The sequence below is a fragment of the Piliocolobus tephrosceles genome, chromosome 14 (assembly GCF_002776525.5).
Source record: "Piliocolobus tephrosceles isolate RC106 chromosome 14, ASM277652v3, whole genome shotgun sequence".
NCBI lineage: Eukaryota > Metazoa > Chordata > Mammalia > Primates > Cercopithecidae > Piliocolobus > Piliocolobus tephrosceles.
In genome coordinates this window covers 7,900,161-7,920,508 of record NC_045447.1, presented here as the reverse complement: position 1 = coordinate 7,920,508, position 20,348 = coordinate 7,900,161, and the positions used below count along the sequence as shown (strand labels likewise).

The 20,348-nt window shown below is 51.1% G+C and overlaps 1 protein-coding gene across 1 annotated transcript in view; it reads left to right on the top strand.

Moving 5' to 3' along the window:
• HMCN2 (hemicentin 2) overlaps positions 1 to 20,348 on the top strand; it is a 172,740-nt gene that overhangs the window by 140,722 nt on the left and 11,670 nt on the right. Inside the window, exons 75-82 of the mRNA XM_026457114.1 lie at positions 221 to 355; positions 761 to 895; positions 1,856 to 2,046; positions 2,959 to 3,172; positions 4,599 to 4,733; positions 5,767 to 5,957; positions 7,583 to 7,664; positions 17,712 to 17,981. Coding sequence (XP_026312899.1) covers positions 221 to 355; positions 761 to 895; positions 1,856 to 2,046; positions 2,959 to 3,172; positions 4,599 to 4,733; positions 5,767 to 5,957; positions 7,583 to 7,664; positions 17,712 to 17,981 — 1,353 coding nt within the window. The remainder of the gene's footprint in view (positions 1 to 220; positions 356 to 760; positions 896 to 1,855; positions 2,047 to 2,958; positions 3,173 to 4,598; positions 4,734 to 5,766; positions 5,958 to 7,582; positions 7,665 to 17,711; positions 17,982 to 20,348) is intronic.

Genomic DNA, 20,348 nt, shown 5'->3' with positions numbered 1-20,348 from the left:
GGGCTCAGGATGGAGGTGAGGTCTCAGAGGCCCAGACGTGTCTCTCGTGGGATTCTTTGGGAGGAAAAGAATCAGCCATGGTGTCCTTGTTGCTGTGGCCGGTATTTCTAGAACCCCTCTCCTCCTTAGAGGCCTCTCTCTCTGATGCTCCGAGGCCCCCTGGTTGGAGGAGCTGTGTTACGGACATTCTCAGGGCCCTCTGCACCCCTGTCCTTTGTAGCCTCCCCGGTGGTGAAGCCGCTGCCCAGCGTGGTTCGGGCAGTGGCAGAGGAGGAGGTGCTGCTGCCCTGCGAGGCCTCAGGCATCCCCCGGCCGACCATCACCTGGCAGAAGGAAGGGCTCAACGTCCCTGCGGGTGAGGGCCCCTGGCAGCCAGCCTGGGAAGGGAAGAGAAGAGTGTGGGCCTGGGGGGTTCCTATTTCCTGCCCTGGGAGACTCCGCAGACCTGCTGAGAGGACCTGGAAAGCCCCTGGCCTGCTCAGACATGCCCCCACCCTTGCTCTGGCCTCCCACTCCCCAACCCTTCTCCTGTCACCACGGCCTGAGATGCCATCCAAGCATTCGGTAGCTGAGTTGGGAGGTCGGGAGCAGGCAACTGGGTTGGGCTCGGGGTCAGGCTCCTTGGCTCCTTCTGTCCCTTGGTCACTCTGTGACCCCAGCAAGTCATTTGCTGCCTGTGAGACAGAATAGCCCAATCTACCCACCTCAGGGGTCCCCCACCCCAGCTCCCTGGCCCCTGATTTTCTTCTTCCTCATTCAGGAGTGAGTACCCAGGTCCTACCAGGCGGACAGCTGAGGATTGCCCATGCCAGCCCAGAGGATGCTGGAAACTATCTCTGCATCGCCAAGAGCAGTGCAGGCAGCGCCGTGGGGAAGACACGGCTGGTGGTGCAAGGTGGGTGTGAGGACGGGGCCGAGGTGGGCCCTGGCAACTGAGGGGCTTTGAGGCTCCTGCAGGCTTCTCCCTTCCCCGCCTGGCAGGGCACACTGCTTATAGTTCTAGAAGAACTTAAGGGGAACATCTCTCATTGTACACCTGAGTTCTGGATTCAGACATAAACTCCCATCCCCTCTGCCTTCTCTCTGGCCCTATGGAACATGACTCCAGCATCCCTCATTCATTCCGGTTTCCAGTAGCTGTAGCCTCTCTGGCCCTGCTCTGGCACACACACAATTGCATGTGCCCTTCCCTTAGTTTGATTAATCATTGGCTTCAAAGATAAGGTGGCATCATTGGCCAAAAATCTGCAAAGTCTGCTGGGTATGTTCAGTATGGGCTGGTCGTGTCTTGGCCCCAGTGGCCTGCTTTGTGGTATCTCAGTGGCTGTCCCCGCCCGCAGCTGTGTAGGGCTAGAGTCGGACTCTGGTTGTGAACTCAGAGGGGCTCCTAGCTCCAGGCTTCCTCCACGCCTCCTTGTCCAGTGTGCTCCTCTCCCCTTGGATCTGGAGCATCGCTGGTCACCAGACCAGCCAGACACCAAGCCAGTGACTCTCACTCTGCCCAGCATAGCTCCTCTGCAAGGATGCTCTGTGATGGCTGCCGTGCTTTTGTCCGTGGAGTTTGTGCCCAAGACCTCTGTCCTGTGGCTTTAGTCATCTGTGTGTGTGCATGTGTGTGTGCACGTGTGTGTGTACATGTGTGCACAGGTGCAATGGAATCACTGTCACAGCTACACCAAATTCAGGGAGGCACCACATCATCCTGAGCGCAGGCAATGGCCTATGACTAGGGACTTGGAGGGGGCGGCTGATGGCCAGGGAGGGCTGACGGGCTGGGCCAAAGGCCAGGGGCCCTGGGATGGGGTCAGCTGCCTCCCCCAGCCTCAGTTCCGAGTGGGCCTCCCTCTGCCCACAGTCCCACCGGTGATCGAGAATGGCCTCCCAGACCTGTCTACCACCGAAGGCTCCCACGCATTCTTGCCTTGCAAGGCGAGGGGCAGTCCTGAGCCCAACATCACCTGGGACAAAGATGGCCAGCCTGTGTCAGGCGCCGAGGGGAAGTTCACCATACAGCCTTCTGGGGAGTTGCTGGTGAAGAACTTGGAGGTGAGGCACGCCCCGAGGGGCACAGCAGGGAATAATGGCTGAGACCCCTGTTTATCATGCTCTGCACCGAGCACAGTGCAGCCTTTAACCCTAGCAGCCTGGGGAAATCAGTGTTACCATGCCGGGTACAGACGGCCAGAACTAAGGCTCGAAGTGTACCTAGTTGTCCACCATTGCCAAGAGGCAGAACCCAAATTTGAACCTAGACCTCAGCAGCCAGCTCCTGGGGAAGGGAGGGAACTTGGACTGGGGCTCACGGAACTTGGACTGGGGCTCAGGGAACTCGGACTGCCGAAAGTCTACCCAGTTGTTCTCAACCATGCATTGGCATTAACCGTCCTCTGGGTTTTGGGGAGTGTTGAGCCGGGAGTATGGGTGGGACTCCCGACCCCGACTCCCTTCCCCTCAGCACTCATCAGATTCTGCAATTTTGTGATGCGACCCTCTCCAGATGGGCTCAGTGGACACACGTAAACGGGTCAGGGGCATTGGACCCAGCTACCTGGGGAGCCTGGTGGGGCAGTGGCGAGCGCACCAGCCCTGCTTGAATGCACCACAGAACTCCTCCTCTTGGAGCCCCTGCTCTGCCCTCTATCAGGGCACCAAAAGCAAGGCCTGCAGTGCAGGTCCAGTTCTGAGCACAGGGCAGCACACAGTAGGTGTTTGGTAAATAGTAGCTGTTGCGATCCTGCAGTCAGCGCTGGGGTTATGAAGCAGCAGAGCGTGTGAACGCTATAGGGCAGGGCAAGGGTGCGGTGGTGATGCTGACCTGTTTGCTAGCTGTGTGACCTTGGGCAAGTCACTTCCCCTCTCTGGGCTGGATGCTTCATGAGAACCTTCAAGGGTTAGGGGCATCCTGACTTACGCCAAGGTGGGGGAAGTTCTCCGGCCAACCCCTTTCTTTGCCCACAGGGCCGGGACGCAGGCACCTATACCTGTACCGCTGAGAATGCCGTGGGCCGGGCCCGCCGCCGCGTGCACCTCACCATCCTGGCGCTGCCTGTGTTCACCACCCTACCTGGGGACCGCAGCCTGCGCCCTGGGGACAGGCTGTGGCTTCGCTGTGCAGCCCGGGGCAGCCCCACCCCTCGCATTGGCTGGACTGTCAACGACCGGCCAGTCACAGGTCTGGGTCTGCTGGGCGTGTGTGGGACAGAGAACCAGGACCCCGGGAGGTCAAGAAGGGAGGGCAGATAGGGAGACCCAACCTAGTGGAGAGGAAGAGGTTGTCAGTCAGCCCTGTTGGTTCTGGGCCTTCCAATGTGGCCCTGTGTAGGCAGACAGGGCAAACCCAGCTGTGGCCGTATGTGACAAGCCATATGTCAGAGCTGGCAAGAGGCCACCTGAGAAGACTCAACCTAGACACCTCAGGGCCAGGAGGGGGAGGCCTGTGTTCTAGCCCAGAGCTACTGCTCCCATTGTGGGACCCTCAGCAGACCCCTTTTGCTGGGGGGCTGTGGCAGCTCTGTCCTCCTACTGGAAACCCAGGTGATGTCTAGGGAGGCACAGGGCCTGTGGAATACCTGCTGGGTACTCAATGTCTGCTGAGTTGATAAATTGCTAAGTCCCCTCCACTGCAAAATGATACTTTCCTATATTAGGATATGACATCACACATTCCTAACTCTGAGTCCCCAGGTGTGGAATACCTGTGCACACCTGTGGTGAAGGCTTTGCTGGGCCCCACCACTTCCTGGGGAGGGACCTTGGGCAAGTATAATAGTTCGGCCTCTCTGAGCTCCGCTCTCCATCTGTCAAATGGACATAACCAGGGGTCCTGAGGACAGAATGACAGTGGAGGGGCCGTGCTCAGCACAGGCCTGGCCCGGAGTAGATGCCTAATTGATGGTGATGCTTGTCCGTATTCCTCTCCTAGAGGCAATGGCCAACCCCAAAGGAAAAGTCCATTGTTAGAATCCTTCTCTCGGCCGGGCGCGGTGGCTCACGCCTGTAATCCCAGCACTTTGGGGGCCAAGGTGGGCGGATCACCTGAGGTCAGGAGTTCGAGACCAGCCTGGCCAACATGGTGAAACCCCGTCTCTACTAAAAATACATTAACTGGGCGTGGTGGCACATGCCTGTAATCCCAGCTACTCGGGAGGCTGAGGCAGGAGAATTGGTTGAACCTGGGAGGTGGAGGTTGCAGTGAGCCGAGATCGTGCCATTGCACTCCAGCCTGGGCAATAAGAGCGAAACTGTCTCAAAAAAAAAAAAAAAAGGAATCAAAGGAATCCTTCTCTCTAGAAATCGTGGCAGTGTTTTAGTAAGTGCCCTGTGCTAAGAGGCCCCCAAAGACCTGCCCTTGACCGTTTATCAAACACACAGTGTGCGCTGGAAAATGGTAGAAGGCGGGTTCATTAACTGCAGCCTCCAATGTGGCCTGTGCCTCCCAGGAACGGGTCTGACTTGATCAGCCTTCACCTGGGACTCCCATCTGTTTCTGCATTTTTATTAAGTTCCTGCAGGTACCCACGCATCAGGGAAGTGTTTAGGGCAGGAGTCCCCTGCACCTGACTCAGAGTCCCCCTTGGGCTTCTCTTTCTCCACCGCAGAAGGGGTGTCTGAGCAGGATGGAGGCAGCACGCTGCAGCGGGCCTCTGTCTCCAGAGAAGACAGCGGGACCTATGTCTGCTGGGCGGAGAACAGAGTGGGCCGCACGCAGGCCGTCAGCTTAGTCCACGTGAAGGGTAGGGCGCATTCCTCAGGTGGCTTCTCTCTCAAGACCTCCAGTCTACTGGGACCCAATCTATTGGTTTCCTGAGAACCTGGCCTCCTGTCCTCTGAACTAGTGGCTCCCCACCCTGACTGCACGTTAGAATCCCCTGGGGGACTTGAAATTCCAAAGCCCAGGTTCTACCTCCAACTCTGTAAACCAGCCTCTCTGGGGTGAGGCCTAAGCATCAGTATTTTTGACACTCCCAAGATGACCCTGGCTGCAGGTAGAATTGGAATCTGACCAATTGCCCTACAGCACTACCTGCAGCTGGATGGTGCCAGGGTAGAAGGAGAGCATGGGGGCCAGGGCATCCTGGCAGAAAAATGCCAGAAACTTGCCAGCCAGCCGGTTGTCCCCTATGACCTACTCATCTACCAAGAGTAGCACAGGAGCCCTCCGTGATGCCATGACTTAGTTTGCATAACTTCGGGAAGGGTGGGGCCGGATGGAGGGAATCAGTAGCCCCAGGGACCAAAAGAGAACTGCAGCTTTTGGTAGATCCAACCTCAGGAAACCAGGAAGGATATAAGCCAGTCCAGAGCCTCCAAGAGTGTTTTGAGATTAGCATGAATCTCATAGTGTTGCTTTGTACAACAGAGGTGTCTAGGGTTCTTGTTTTTTTTATAGTTATTGATTTTCAAAGTACCTAGCAGGTACTCCACTGCTAGTGTCATCCATCTGTGAGAGTGTATGACACGTGTAGCACTGCGTCCCTGCCTATGTCCATCTCAGACATCACTAATCAATCACAGCACTGTTCTCATTCAGCTTCAAATGCTTCTCAGCACAGTTCCTGGAAACCACTGCCAGTCTTTGTGACTTGACCCATGACATGGCCACTGTTTGCTGTCCCTGATGCACTGACTACACACAACCATGCTGGGCTAGGAGGAGCCTCTGGAGGCCCCTGGAGGCAGGAGTTGGGCAGACCTTTGGGGTTTATGGGAGGTTGAGCCTGTAGGGAGCCTCTTTTCTGACAGCTTGCTCCATGTCACCCCATGCAGAGGCTCCTGTCCTACAAGGGGAGGCTTTCTCCTACCTGGTGGAACCCGTAGGAGGCAGCATTCAGCTAGACTGTGTGGCGCGTGGAGACCCAGTGCCGGCTATCCGCTGGATCAAAGATGGCCTTCCACTGCGGGGCAGCCACCTCCGGCACCAGCTACAGAATGGCTCACTGACCATCCGCAGGACTGAGGCAAGTCGGGGCCTGGCACCTTGGGTGGGACCACCAAGGACAACTCTATGCTTTTTCTGATTGCTCAAGAGGGTTCTTCATGTTGTCCCCCCTGCTTCTGCAGTCTACGAACCACCTCCCTGCCCATTCCCCAGACATCCTCCCACTACCACCAATATTGACCTCCAGCCACTGGGCTTTCCTCTTCCTCGTCATCTACCCATTCAATGGAGCAAATTTGTTCTACCTCATAGGATTGTAATTAGAAGTCAGTGAGATGTCTCATACGCATTATTTAAGAGTGATCTGTGGGTAATGCTCCCAAAATGTTGTTATTAACAACCTCGGGGGGCAGGGTAGGCAGGTAATAGTGCTCCCTGTTTACAGACGAAGGCACTGAAGTTCAGAGAAGCCCACAACCAATAAGTGTAGGAGGCAGGGCCCCCACCCCCAGGTCTCCTGCCTCAGGCTCTGTGCTGTTTCCAAAGCCTTGGGCCCTGGGGCAGCCCCTTTAACTTCCATTTTGTGCCTCAAGTTCTGGTGATTGTGCAGAAATCCCCAAGTCAGTCCTGACTCAAGTTCATCTTAGGGGCCTTGATCTTACCCATTTGGGAGCCTTTCTCTGGGTAGTAATAATAATAGAACTAGTAATAAGAGTAGCGGTAAGAGCAGTGGTAATAATGACTCCTGTTGCCCAAGTACTAACTGTGGGCCAGGCACGGGGCCTCGCACTTAGCAAGCATTGTTCCATTTAATGCTTATAAGATCCTAGCAGTTATCATTCCCATTTTACAGAAGGGGAAACTGAGGCTCCAGAAGCATGAAAGTGACCTAAGTAATGGGTTCAGGGCAGTAAGCAGTGGGGTTGGGATTCAGTCCCACATTGGTCTGACCTCCAAACCTACACTCTTAACTTTGTGCCACGCAGTCCCCCCCGAGTCCTTTGGGTGTGGCCCACTAGATACCATCTTCTGGGAGTGGATGGTGGCCTCAGACTGCCCCAGCCCCATCTCATGGTGGTGCTGCCACTCAGAAGTGATGTGAGCCAGCGTGCCACCTGAGTTCCATCACATATCCGTGGGCCACCTGTTAGGGCAACACTGCAAATCGTCTCCCTTCTGGAAGACTCACTTTGCACACTGGCCCAATAAATGCCCCGAGAGGTCCTGCCATCCTGTTTGTACAACAGAGGTGTCCAATGTTCTTGTTTTCCTATAGTTACTGATTTCCGAAGTACCATCACGTGTCATCTAACTCAGTGTCTCCCAAACTTACTTCACCATGGAACCCTTTTTTCCAAGGAGTCTCAAATAATGTGCCATGGGACAGTAAGATTTCAACGTACACAGTTTGGAAGAGGTGGATCTACACCATGCTTTTCCAGCAAGTTGTTCCACCTAGGGCAACAAGGACCTTAGTCACAGCCCCCCATTTTCGGGTGTGAAAAGGGGCTGGATTCTCTTTGCATGTCTGCTGACAAGTGGTCACAGAGGCCCTTCTGATGCTCCGTGGGGGATCAGGTGTCCCTGGCTGGTTCACAGCCTAAGCCCCTTGCTGGCTGGCTGGCCTCAGTCCCCTGCCCAACTGTGTGACCTGCTCATCTTCTTCTCTGAGCACCGTGCCCCCTCTCCTGTGCCCACTTGCAGAGGGACGATGCAGGACAGTACCAGTGCCTGGCAGAGAACGAGATGGGCATGACGAAGAAAGTGGTGATCCTCGTCCTACAGAGTGAGTCTCGGCCTCAGCAGAGTGGGGACGTGGGAAGTGTGCTTGGGGACAGCGGTGGGGTGAGTCTCAGACAGGCAGGGCCGAGACTTGGAATTCTTTCATTAATGCTTACTTGGAACACACATTGAATCCTACCAAATGTTTCCCAAATGTGGGGTGAGTGAGACTCAGGACTGAGCTAAAGAAAACCTGGCAACGTGGGCCCAGGGGGAGCTGGGCATTTAAAACTCAGTCCAGCTGTCAAGATCGCCACAACAGCTCTCACAGGTGCCAAGCAGCTGGTAGTTTACCAGGTGCTGTTTGAGCCTCAGAATAACACTGTGAAGTCGTCTCAATAGGGATTCTGTAGAAAATGTTTTATTGAAGATGAATACCTGTGGAGAAGAGCGAGGATCCTAAGTGCAGAGCTCAGTGAATTTTTACAATGTGAACCCACCCAGTTAACCAGCAGCCAGATCAAAGAAATAGGACAGCGCCGGCTCCCATCGTCCAGCATGCCCACCTCTGTTCACTGCCCCCTCCCCAATAATTACTGTCCCGGATTCTGCCTCTTTAAAAAAGAAAGAAAGAAAGAAAGAAACTTTATTGAGTTATAATTTGCATACCATAAAATTCACCCATTCATTCAATGCAATATTATTTAACTTTAAAAAGGAAGGAAATTCTAGGGCTGGGCTCTAGGGCTGGGCTACCATAAAATTCACCCATTCATTCAATGCAATATTATTTAACTTTAAAAAGGAAGGAAATTCTAGGGCTGGAAAGAAAGAAACTTTATTGAGTTATAATTTGCATACCATAAAATTCACCCATTCATTCCATGCAATATTATTTAACTTTAAAAAGGAAGGAAATTCTAGGGCTGGGCTTGGTAACTCACATCTGTAATCCCAGCACTTTGGGAGGCCGAGGCGGGTGGATCACCTGGAGTCTGGAATTCGAGAACAGCCTTTCCAACATAGTGAAACTCTGTCTCTACTAAAAATACAAAACTTAGCTGGGCGTGGTGGCGCGCCTGTAATCCGTTATTCAGGAAGCTGAGGCAGGAGAATCACTTGAACCCAGGAGGCAAAGGTTGCAGTGAGCCAAGATCGTTCCACCATACTCCAGCCTGGGTGACAGGCAATACTCAGTCTCAAAAAGAAAAGGAACAAAAGGAATGAAATTCTGACACAGGCTACAACATAGATGAACCTTGAGGTCGTTATGCGAAGTGGAAAAAGCCAGTCACAAAAAAAGAAACACTATATGATTCTGTTTCTATGAGGGGCCTAGAGTGGTCAAAAGCATATAGACCCAAAATAGTATGGAGCTTGCCAGGGGCTGCGGCAGGGGGGGGCGGGGGTTAGTGTTTAATGAGTCCGGAGTTTCAGTTTAGCCAGAGGAAAAAGTTCTGGAGATTGTACAACAATGTCAAATACTCAACACTACTGAACTGTACCTTACAAGTGGTTCAATGATAAATTTTATGTAATGTATTTTTTACCACAGTTATTGTTACTAATATTTTTTGAGACAGGGTCTGGCTCTGTTGCTCAGGCCAGACTGCAATGGCACCATCTCTGCTCACTGCAACGGCACCATCTCTGCTCACTGCAACCTCCGCCTCCCGGATTCAAGCAATTCTCCTGTCTCAGCCTCCTGAGTATCTGGGATTATAGATACCCGCCACCATGCCCGGCTAATTTTTGTACTTTTAGTACAAACGGGGTTTCACCATGTTGGTCAGGCTGGTCTTGAACTTCTGACCTCAGGTGATCCACCTGCCTTGGCCTCCGAACGTGCTGGGATTACAGGAGTGAGCCACTGCACCCAGCGCGTGTGCGCATTCTTAAATGGAGTTGTTTATCTTACTAGTGATTTTCTACAGTTCTTTACATACCATGTGATACAGCCCTTTACCGGATACATGACTTGCAAATGTTTCTCCCAGTCTGTGGCTTGTCTTTGCATTTTCTTAATGGTGCCTTTGAAGAGCAAAAGTGTTAAAATTTGGCAAAGTCCAAATTCATCCATTTCGTATTTTTTGAATCATGTATTTGGTGTTATACCTTTTAAAAATCTTTGCCTAACCGAAGGTCATCTTTTTCTTTTCTTTTCCTTTCCTTTCCTTTCCCATCTTTTTCCTTTCCTTTTCTTTCCTTTCCTTCTTTCCTTTCCTTTCCTTTTCTTCCTTTCTTTTCTTTCTCTTTCTCTCTCTCCCTCTCTTTCTCTCTTTCTCCCTTCCTTCCTTCCTTCCTTCCTTCCTTCCTTTCTTTCTTTCTTTTTTTTTTTTTTTTTTTTTTTTTTTTTTTGAGACGGAGTCTCGCTCTGTCGCCCGGGCTGGAGTGCAGTGGCCGGATCTCAGCTCACTGCAAGCTCCGCCTCCCGGGTTTACGCCATTCTCCTGCCTCAGCCTCCGGAGTAGCTGGGACTACAGGCGCCCACCACCTCGCCCGGCTAGTTTTTTGTATTTTTTAGTAGAGACGGGGTTTCACCATGTTAGCCAGGATGGTCTGGAACTCCTGACCTCGTGATCCGCCCGTCTCGGCCTCCCAAAGTGCTGGGATTACAGGCTTGAGCCACCGCGCCCGGCCTCTTTCTTTCTTTTTTCTTTTTCTTTTCTTTTTTTTCTTTTTAATGTTTTTGAGACAGAGTCTCACTCTGGTACCCAGGCTGGAGTGCAGTGGCAAGATCTCAGCTCACTGCAACTTCCACCCCCAAGGTTTAAGCATTCCTTGTGCCTCAGCCTCCCAAGTAGCTGGGATTATAGGCACACACCACCACACCTGGCGAATTTTTGTAATTTTAGTAGAGACAAGGTTTCATCGTGTTGCCCAGGCTGGTATCAAACTCCTGGCCTCAAGCAATCCACCTGCCTCGGCCTCCTAAAGTGCGGATTACAGGCGTGAGCCACCGGGCCCTACATTTTCTTATATAATTTTTGTAGTTTTAGTTCTCACATTTAGGTCTGTGATCCATTTTGAGTTAATTTTTGTGTGGGGTAAGGGTCTAACTTCCTTTTTTGCATATGGAGAGCCAATTGTTCTAGTACCATTTATGTTGATCTTTAGTTTCTTTCAGTGATGTTTTGTGGTTTTCAGTGTACTGCTGTTGTATTTTTGTTAAATTGATTTTAAGTCTTTTTATTATTGTTGATGCTATTTTGGGTGGAATTGTCTTCTTTGATTTTTGGATTTGTAATTGATAATATGTAGAGATACAGTTGAATCTGATATCATATCATCTATGAATAGGGACAGTTTGACTTCTTTCTTTCAAACCTGTGTACCTTGAAGTTTTATGCTTGGCCTTATTGCCTTGGTTGAACCCTCTGGTACACAGTTGAAGCGGCGAGAGCAGCCATCCTTGCCTGGTTCCCTGGTTCCCTGGTTTAGGTGGAAAGCAGTCGGTCTTTCACTATGGGGTGTGATGTTAGCTGTGAGATTTTGTGGACGTCCTTTCTCAGGCTAAGGAAGTTCCCCTTTTGTACCTAGTGTGTTGAGAGTTTTGGTCATGCATGGAATAGGTTTGTGGTTCCAGACAAGATGGTATAGATGCACTTCTCCCTGTTTCTCTTACTAAGGACAGCTGAGCACCTTGGACTTTATCTAGAAGCAAACAGAAAGAGCCTCTGAAAAGTAGAGAAAAGAAGAAGGATAGACTACCGATCTTGGGACCTGAGGAGCAATGTGGTGTTGAATGCCCGGGTGTTGCTTTTGGCCCCTTATATCCTGGAACCACCAGTGGGCTCAGACATACACACACACACACACACACACACACACACGCGTGCGCGGGCATGTATGCACCTCAACAAGAGCCTGTCCTCACTTGCAAGGGACTAGGATTGGGACAGCATAGTAAGAAAGAAAACATAAATAACAACCCCCAACCGGGTGTGGTGGCTCATGTCTGTAGTCCCAGCACTTTGGGAGGCTGAGGTAGCCAGATCACTTGAGCTCAGGAATTTGAGATCAGCCTGGGGAATACGGTGAAACCCCATCTCTACCAAAAATACAAAAAAAAAAAAAAAAAAAAATAGATGGGCATGGTGGCGCATACCTGTAGTCCCAACTACTTGGGAGGCAAACACCATGAAAAACACCCCAGCCCCATCATCAAACTAACTGGGAGCCCGCATTTCCACCCTCACCCCCTGTACTGAGGCATGGCTGTCCCCACACTGGAGCAGGATGCTGTCAGGAGACACCTAATGAAGAGGTGGAATTGTCACCACTGTCATCTGAGTGGGAAGCTCCTCCCCTATCAGGCCAGGTATGCAGCCAGGGTAGTGCCACCAGAGGCCCAGAGTGGGCATGCCTCCACCCATGCCCAGCAGTAATGAGGCACCCCTCCCTGTTCCGGGATGTCCATGGAGGCCTCGTTGGGAACCTGGGCTCCTGCTCTGACCTGGCAGAAGTGAGTGGCACTGCTTTTTCTTGGCAGTGTTCCAGATCTGCCAAAAATTGAAGATTTAAATAGAAATCCGAGTCTTACAATAATGAAACTCACTTACATGCCAGGAGCAAGGAAAATCTCAATTTACATACCAGGAACAAGGAAAATCTCAACGAAAGCAGACAACAGCCATCAACTGAGATAGTAGGGATATTTGGTAATCTGATAAGGACCTTTTTTTTTTTTAGACAAGGTCTGACTCTGTTGCCCAGGCTGGAGTGCGGTGACATGATCATGGCTCACTGCAGCCTTGGCTCAGGTGGTCATCCCACCTCAGCCTCCCAAGTAACTGGGACTACAGGCACGTGCCACCACACCCGGCTAATTTTTATTTTTATGTATTTATGTTTTTGTAGAGACGGGGTCTCCTTATGTTGCCTAAGCCAGTCTCAAACTCCTGGGCTCAAATGATCCACCTGCCTCAACCTCCCAAAGTGGTGGGATTACAGGCATGAGCCACTGCGCCTGACCAAGACTGAACTGTCACCACTGTCACCCACTGAGTGGGAAGCCCCTCACCTACACAGGCCGAGTGGGGAGCGATAAGCAGTACCCCTCTCCCTTCCAACCAGGGTGGTGCCAGCAGAGCCCCACTTGAAGCGCCAACTCCCACCAGTACCCAGCAATAATGAGGCACCCTCCCCATTCCCAGGTGTCCATGGAGGCCATGTAGGGAACCTGGACCTCCACTTCCACTCTCATCTGGCAGAAATGAGTGGCACCTCCTTTCCCTGGCAGTGTTCCAGGTCTGCTAAGATGGAAGATTTAAATAAGAACCCAAATCTTATCATACTGAAACTCACTTACCATACCTAGAACAAGGAAAAATCTCAACTTGAATGAGAACCGACACGCAACAGACACCAACTGAGATAGCACAGATGTTTGAGTCATCTGATAAGGATTTCTTTTCAATTTTTTGACGGGGTCTTGCTCTGTCACCCAGACTGGAGTGCAGTGGCACAATCACAGCTCACTGCAGCCTTGACCTCCCGGGTTCAAGCAATCCTCCCACTTCTCAGCCTCCCAAGTAGCTGGGACTGCAGGTGCACACCACCATGCCTGGCTACTTTATTTATTTTTTGTAGAGATGAGGTCTTGCTATGTTGCCCAGGCTAGCTGACAGGGATGCTTCTGTGAGCAGTTGTCAACACGCTTGAAACAAGTGGAAAAAAAAAAACAGAAAATCTCAGCAAAACATGGCTGTGGAGTAATTTGAAGTTCAGGCAGTTTTCAAGTCAGCCTCGGTTTAACTGTCCTTTGTACCCCTCAGGTCTCCCCTGCACAGGTACATATTTCCCACATTGGCCAGGGATTGTGGGGAGCCGATCCAGCCTGTCCGTGGCTCCTTCATTTCCAGGTTCTCCCTGTTAAGTTGCTGGCTGGGCCCCTGCTCTTCTCAGCCGGGGCCACGCCACAGGCCAGCGCAGCAGCCATTTCTCTTTTGGTTCCTACCAGTTTTGCCCCTTTTCCTGATGATATTTCTCAGGGCATGCTTTCATCTTCTACTGCACATCAAGACAGCCCTCAGGGGTGGCAAAAGCTGCTGTGTTTTTTTTTTGTTTTGTTTTTTGTTTTTTTGGTTTTTTTGAAACGGAGTCTTGCTCTGTTGCCCAGGCTGGAGTGCAGTGGCGCGATCTCAGCTCGTTGCAAGCTCCGCCTCCCGGGTTCACACCATTCTCCTGCCTCAGCCTCCTGAGTAGCTGGGACTACAGGCGCACGCCACCACGCCTGGCTAATTTTTGTATTTTTAGTAGAGACGGAGTTTCACTGTGGTCTTGAATTCCTGACCTCAGGTGATCCACCCGCCTTGGCCTCCCAAAGTGCTGGGATTACAGGCGTGAGCCACCACACCCGGCCCCAAAGCTGCTGTTTTTGACAGTCATCCCTAATAAAATCACTGTGATGGTCACAGTGGGATGAGGATGGGCAGAGCCCTAGGCAGGAGGACCAAAGGTTTCGCTGTTCTTATCCAAAGTTCTAGAGGCTTATTTTTTTTTCTTTTTTTTTTTTTGAGACAGAGTCTCACTCTGTCACCCAGGCTGGAGTGCAGTGGCATGATCTTAGCTCACTGCAACCTCCACCTCCCAGATTCAAGAGATTCTCCTGCCTCAGCCGCCCAAAGAGCTGGGATGATAGGCACCCACCACCTCGTCACAGCTAATTTTTGTAATTTTAGTTGAGATAGAGTTTCACCATGTTGGCCCACCTGGTCTCGAACTCCTGACCACAGGCCATCCGCCCACCTCAGCCTCCCAAAGGGCTGGAATTATAGGTGTGAACCACTGTGCCCAGCCATAGAGGCTTTTTTGGATAAATACTTCTCAAGACCTGGCACGACGGCTCACAGCTGTAATCCCAGCACTTTGGGAGGCCAAGGTGGGAGGATTGCTTGAGTTCAGGAATTTGAGACCAGCCTGAGCAACACAATGAAATCCCATCTCTACAAAAAATAAATAACTTAGCCAGGTGTGGGAGCACACACCTGTAGTCCCAGCTACTCGGGAGGCTAAGGTGGGAGGATGGCTTGAGCCGGGAGGTCAAGGCTGCCGTGAGCTGAGATCGCATTCCAGCCTGGGCGGCAGAGCGAGACTCCGTCTCAAAAAAAAACAAAAAATGTAAATGCTTCTGAATTTGTGGTGTGTCTTTGGTTGATTTTGGGAGCCCTGAAATTGTTATTTTGGGCAAGTGTATCCAGTTTTATGCTTGTTTATGGGGGCAGTTAGCTGACCTCTTCCCTGAGCCACAGCTGATGACTGACTCTTGCTTATTTTGACATTTATTTATTTATTTATTTATTTATTATTTATTTATTTATTGATGGAGTCTCACTCTGTCACCCAGGCTGTAGTGCAGTGGCACGATCTTAGCTCACTGCAACCTCCGCCTCCTGGATTCAAGCAGTTCTCCTGCCTCAGCCTCTCGAGTAGCTGGGATTACAGGGACCTGCCACCACACCCAGCTAATGTTTGTATTTTTAGTAGAGACGGGGTTTCACCATGTTGAACCTAGGAATTTGAGAAGAGTCTGGCAAACATGGTGAAACCCTATTTCTACTAAAAAAAAACAAAAATTAGCCAGGTGTGGAGGTCTGTGCCTGTAATCCTAGCTACTTGAGAGGCTGATGCAGGAGAATTGCTTGAACCTGGGAGGTTGGTCTCGAACTCCTGACTTAAGTCCACCCACCTTGGCCTCCCGAAGTGTTGGGCTTACAGGCGTGAGTCACCGTGCTTGGCCTCGACCTTCATTTAAATGGACTCACCCCACACGTGCTTTTGCATAGACTCTTCTTTTGCACATCATTATTTGTGGCATTCGTCCATACTGTTCACATGGAATTCGTTTATTGGTTCTCATTGCTGTATGTTTTTCTGCAGTTTATTCATGTATACCACAGTTTATTCATGTATTCCACTGTAGGTTAGTTTCCAGTGATGGGCAGTTTAGAACAGGGCTGCTGTGACCTTCTTACGCACGCCCTCCGGTGAACGCGCACACACACTTGTGTTGGGGTATTCGTCCAGGAGCAGAAGTGTGAGGTCTCGTGGTACACATGTGTCCCGCTTTAGGACACATGGGCTGTGTAGTATCTGACGAATGGCTCCCAAAGACACGTCTAGGTCCTAGTCCCCAGGGCCTGCGAATGTTTCCTTACTTGGAAAAGGAATCTTTGCAAATGTACTTAAGTTAAGGATCTTAAAGTAGGCAGATTATCTTGGTGGCCCCTAAATGCTATCACAAGTGTTTTATTTTGGGGTGTGGTTTTTTTTTTTTTTTTTTTTTTGAGATAGAGTCTCGCTCTGTCGCTCAGGCTGGAGTGCAGTGGCGCAGTCTCGGCTACTATAACCTCTGCCTCCCAGGTTCAAGCAATTCTCCTGCATCAGCCTCTCAAGTAGCTAGGATTACCAGCACAGACCACCACACCTAGCTAATTTTTATATTTTTTTTAGTAGAAATAGGGTTTCACCATGTTTGCCAGACTCTTCTCAAATTCCTAGGTTCAAGCAGTCCACCCACCTCAGCCTCCCAAAGTGCTGGGGTTACAGGCATGAGCCACCATACCCAGCTACAAGTATTCTTATAAAAGAGAGCCCGGGCCGGACTCATGACTATAATGGTGGCTCATGACTATAATCCTAACACTTTGGGAGGCCGAGGAGGGTGGATCACCTGAGGCTGGGAGTTTGAGACCTGTGTGATCAATATGGCAAAACCCCATCTCTAACAAAAATTAGCCAGGCGTGGTGGCGCACGCCTGTAATCCCAGCTACTCGGGAGGCGGAGGCAGGAGAATCGCTTGAAGCCAGGAGGCAGAGGTTGCAATGAGCTAAGATCGTACCACTGCACTCCAGCCTGGGTGACAGACTGAGACTCTGTCTCAAAAAAAAAAAAAAAAGAGAGAGAGCTGGGGTGGTGTGGCAGGGGAGAGAGAGAGAGGAGAAGGTAAAGTGGAGATGGAGGCAGAGGATGGATTGTTGCAGCCTCAGGCTAAGGAATGCTGGTGGGCGGAAGCTGGAAGAGGTGAGGAATGGGCTGTCCCCCAGAACCTCTGGAGGGAGCAAGGCACCTGAACTTTGGCCCAGTGAGGCTGATGTGGGTCTCCTGGCCTCCACGGTTTCTCCCGTGTTTCTGCAACTTGCTGCAGCATCCGCAGGAAGTGAACACGCAGGCACACAGCAGCCCACCTTGGCTGAACCACGTTGCATTTCTACCGCAGTGTGTGCGAGTTCTGCTTGTTCTGCAGCCTCAGCAGCACTGGGCCTTTCCCATCCTTTCCATGTTAGCCTTCCAGGAGGGTCTGTAATAGTAAGTGGACAGGAAGCATCATCCCCATATTTCAGATGGGAACACTGAGGGTGAGGGAGTGACTTGGTGAGAGTCACCCACAGTAGGTGACAGAGCCCTAGAGGCAGTTCTGACAGATGGCCCTGACTTCATTGGAAGCAGCCTAACTGTCCTGTAGGAGAGGCTTGGTTTAGCCAATCCCAGTAGAGCCGGACAATAGAAGACTACCTAGCCACTAACAACAGATATGTAACTGCGTGGAAAGGTAGTTACGATCTATTGGGGAGGAAAAATAAAAGCAGATGGTCAGGCATGGTGGCTTATGCCTGTAACCCCAGCACTTTGGGAGACTGAGGCGGGTGGATCACCTGAGGTCAGGAGTTCGAGACCAACCTGACCAACATGACGAAACCATGTCTCTACTAAAAATACAAAAATCAGTGAGGTGTGGTGCCAGGCGCCTGTAATCCCAGCTACTCAGGAGGCTGAGATGGGAGGATCACTTGAACCCAGGAGGTGGAGGTTGCAGTGAGCCAAGATCGCGCCATTGCACTCCAGCCTGGGGGACAGAGCAAGACTCTGTCTCAAAAAATAAAATAAAATAAAAATAAAAGCAGATATGGCCATATGATCATATTTTCATAAAGCAACAGTGTCTAGAGGGAAATATTCAGGAAAGATGACTGGGTGGAAGAATCCTATGTAGTTCTTATTTTCTTCTTTCTGCCTCTCTGGATTTCCCAGTGTGTCTAAATGAACATATTCCACTTGAATATGCAAAAATAATTAAATGTTCCTAAAAGCCACCTGGGCCTCCCACAGGTGCTCCGGTGTTCCAGGTGGAGCCCCAGGACATGACAGTGAGATCCGGAGATGACGTGGCTCTGCGATGCCAGGCCACTGGAGAGCCCATACCCACCATTGAATGGCTTCAGGCGGGTCAACCCTTGCGGGCCAGCCGGCGGCTCCGGACCCTGCCCGATGGGAGCCTGTGGCTGGAGAATGTGGAGACTGGGGATGCAGGCGCCTACGACTGCGTTGCTCACAATCTCCTGGGCTCTGCCACAGCCCGGGCGTTCCTGGTCGTGAGAGGTACGGGGCAGCCCTGTCTGGACCTCTGTGGACAGAGGCAGGATCTCTTGCCGATGGGGATTGTGTGGTGCTTATGGGGGACCTGTCCCCAGCCTTGCCAGCTCCCCACCTCTTCCCTTTGCTTTGTCACAAGCCCAGAATGAACCCCTACCCTGCCCGTTTACAGTTGTGGAAACTGAGTCTTGGAGGTGCTAAGTGTTTGCCACTCATCTTGGACAGGGAACACTTGCCTGGCTGTTCTCTCTTAACTGGCACAAATGCATGTCCTCTGTCTGGACACTGCACAGCCCCTGGAAGCAGGCAGAGGAAGCCAAGGGCATCCACGGTGCCCTCAGGGGCTGCTGCAAAAAGTCTGTGGGTCAGTGCGTGTCCCAGGTGTCACACATTGCCTGGCCATGGCAGGTGGTTGGAAAAGTGATGGCTTCCTGTTGGGATGGACCCCTGCCATCTCGGATTCCTCAATCAGCTCCCTTCTCCCTTGGGTCAGACCAACTTTAAAATTAAGAAAAGATCAATCCTTAGAAACCACAGTAAATGGATTCAGCCCTGCATAAAGGCAAGTCATAAGATATTATTTCTGTGGCCTGTGCCTCTGGAGGGAACACTCCATATGTGTGGTGATGTGTCCCCCTCCCTGTACCTGGCAGACATCACTAATCTATCACCACAAGGGAACACTCCCTATGTGTGGCAATGTATCTCCCTCCATGTCCCTGGCAGACATCACTAATCTATCACCACATGCTCTGGCAGAATTTTTCTCCAATGAGCCCTCCCAGGCAGCAGTGCCTCTCAGCTAATTGGAATTGGGACTTGACACTTGACCCCCTGGAAATCCATGCGAAACCCACTGCCAACCAAATGTGGGACCCTTTCTGGCTCCTGCTCTCATCTCCCATAGGCCGGGACAGGGTACCAACCTATGCAGCTCTGAAAGTTCAGCAGTTCTCTGACCCCCCCACCAGCTGCAGATGCGGTCTCGGAGTTAGCCTTGGGTCTAAGCAGACGCCCCTCTGTTTCAGGGCTTTGTCCCACTTCTTATCCTCTCCTGTCGGCAGGCCCCAGTCCAAACCACGGAGCTATGTACGTGGCCTTTGTATTTGTTCTCTAGGGCTACGGTAAAAAAAAAAAAAAAAAACACCACAAGCTGGAGGCTTAAGGCACACTGATTGTCTCACAGTTTTGGAGGCTGGAAATCCAGGATTACACTGTCAGCAGCCCTGGTTCCTGCTGAGCACTTTGGGGAGGAAATGGTCCGACCCTCTCTCCCAGGGTCTTGCTGGTGGTCCTCGGCATTCTGTGGCTTGTCGAAACATCACCCCCACCTCTGCCTTCATCTTCCCCGTGTGTGTCTACGCTTCCCTATTTATAAGGACACAGTCATGTTGGATTAGGCCTGCCCTAATGACCTCATTCTAACTTGGCTTACTCTATAAAGACCCTGTCTTCAAATAAGGTCACATTTTCAGGTTCTGGGGGTTAGGACTTCAACGTATGAATTTTGGGTGGGGTGGTACCATTCGATCCATAACCCAGCCTCCTTATTTTTTTAATAGAAACAAGTATTCTTCTTTTATATATGTTACTTGTAGAAAGGCCAGATACTGTAGAAATCTATGAAGAAGAAGGTCATTCTCTCTCATAATTCAATGACCCAAAGTAGCGTAAGCAATTATTTGGGGAGATACATGCTTCCACACTGTTTTCTCTGGATATAAGAGATACACTTCTCTTTTTACAAATGTCAAATTTACAACCTCTATAACCTGCCATTTTTACTTCCTCTATCTTGGAAGACATCTCATTATGACACACATCGGTCCACAGCTTTTTATTGGCTTCATGTCATTCCATGGGAACGTTTTTGATCTTCATTCCTGTCGGCTTTGTCAAATGAGCAACGTAGTTTGTTTTTCTACTTTCCATTCCCCAAAACCACACCATGCTGTGCATCTTTGTGTGTGGCCCTGAATATTTCTATGGGACGATTTCCTTAAGGGGCATTGGTGGGTGAGGGGAGTTCAGGCTTTGGGAGCCTCTAACTAAACATGTTTTCCCTCCTGACTACTTTTCCTCCTTGCCCCTCAGCCTGGCAGGTCCCAATCCTGGCCTTGTAGGGAGACAAGAGGCTGCTACATCACTCCATGTCTGAGAGAGTTGGCGGTGGCTTGCCGTGCCTGGGTTCCATTTCCTGTCCCCTTCCAAAGCTGCCCGGGTCACGCTCCAGCCTTCTTGTCTGCAGCTCCCGATTCCTTCCTCACCCCCCTATTAAAAGGCCAGGGATAAGTTCACGACCCGTCTCCTGTCCCTCCCATAGGCCCCAGAGCATCAGATACTGATGAGAAACATCCCAGATGGGCTTCAAAT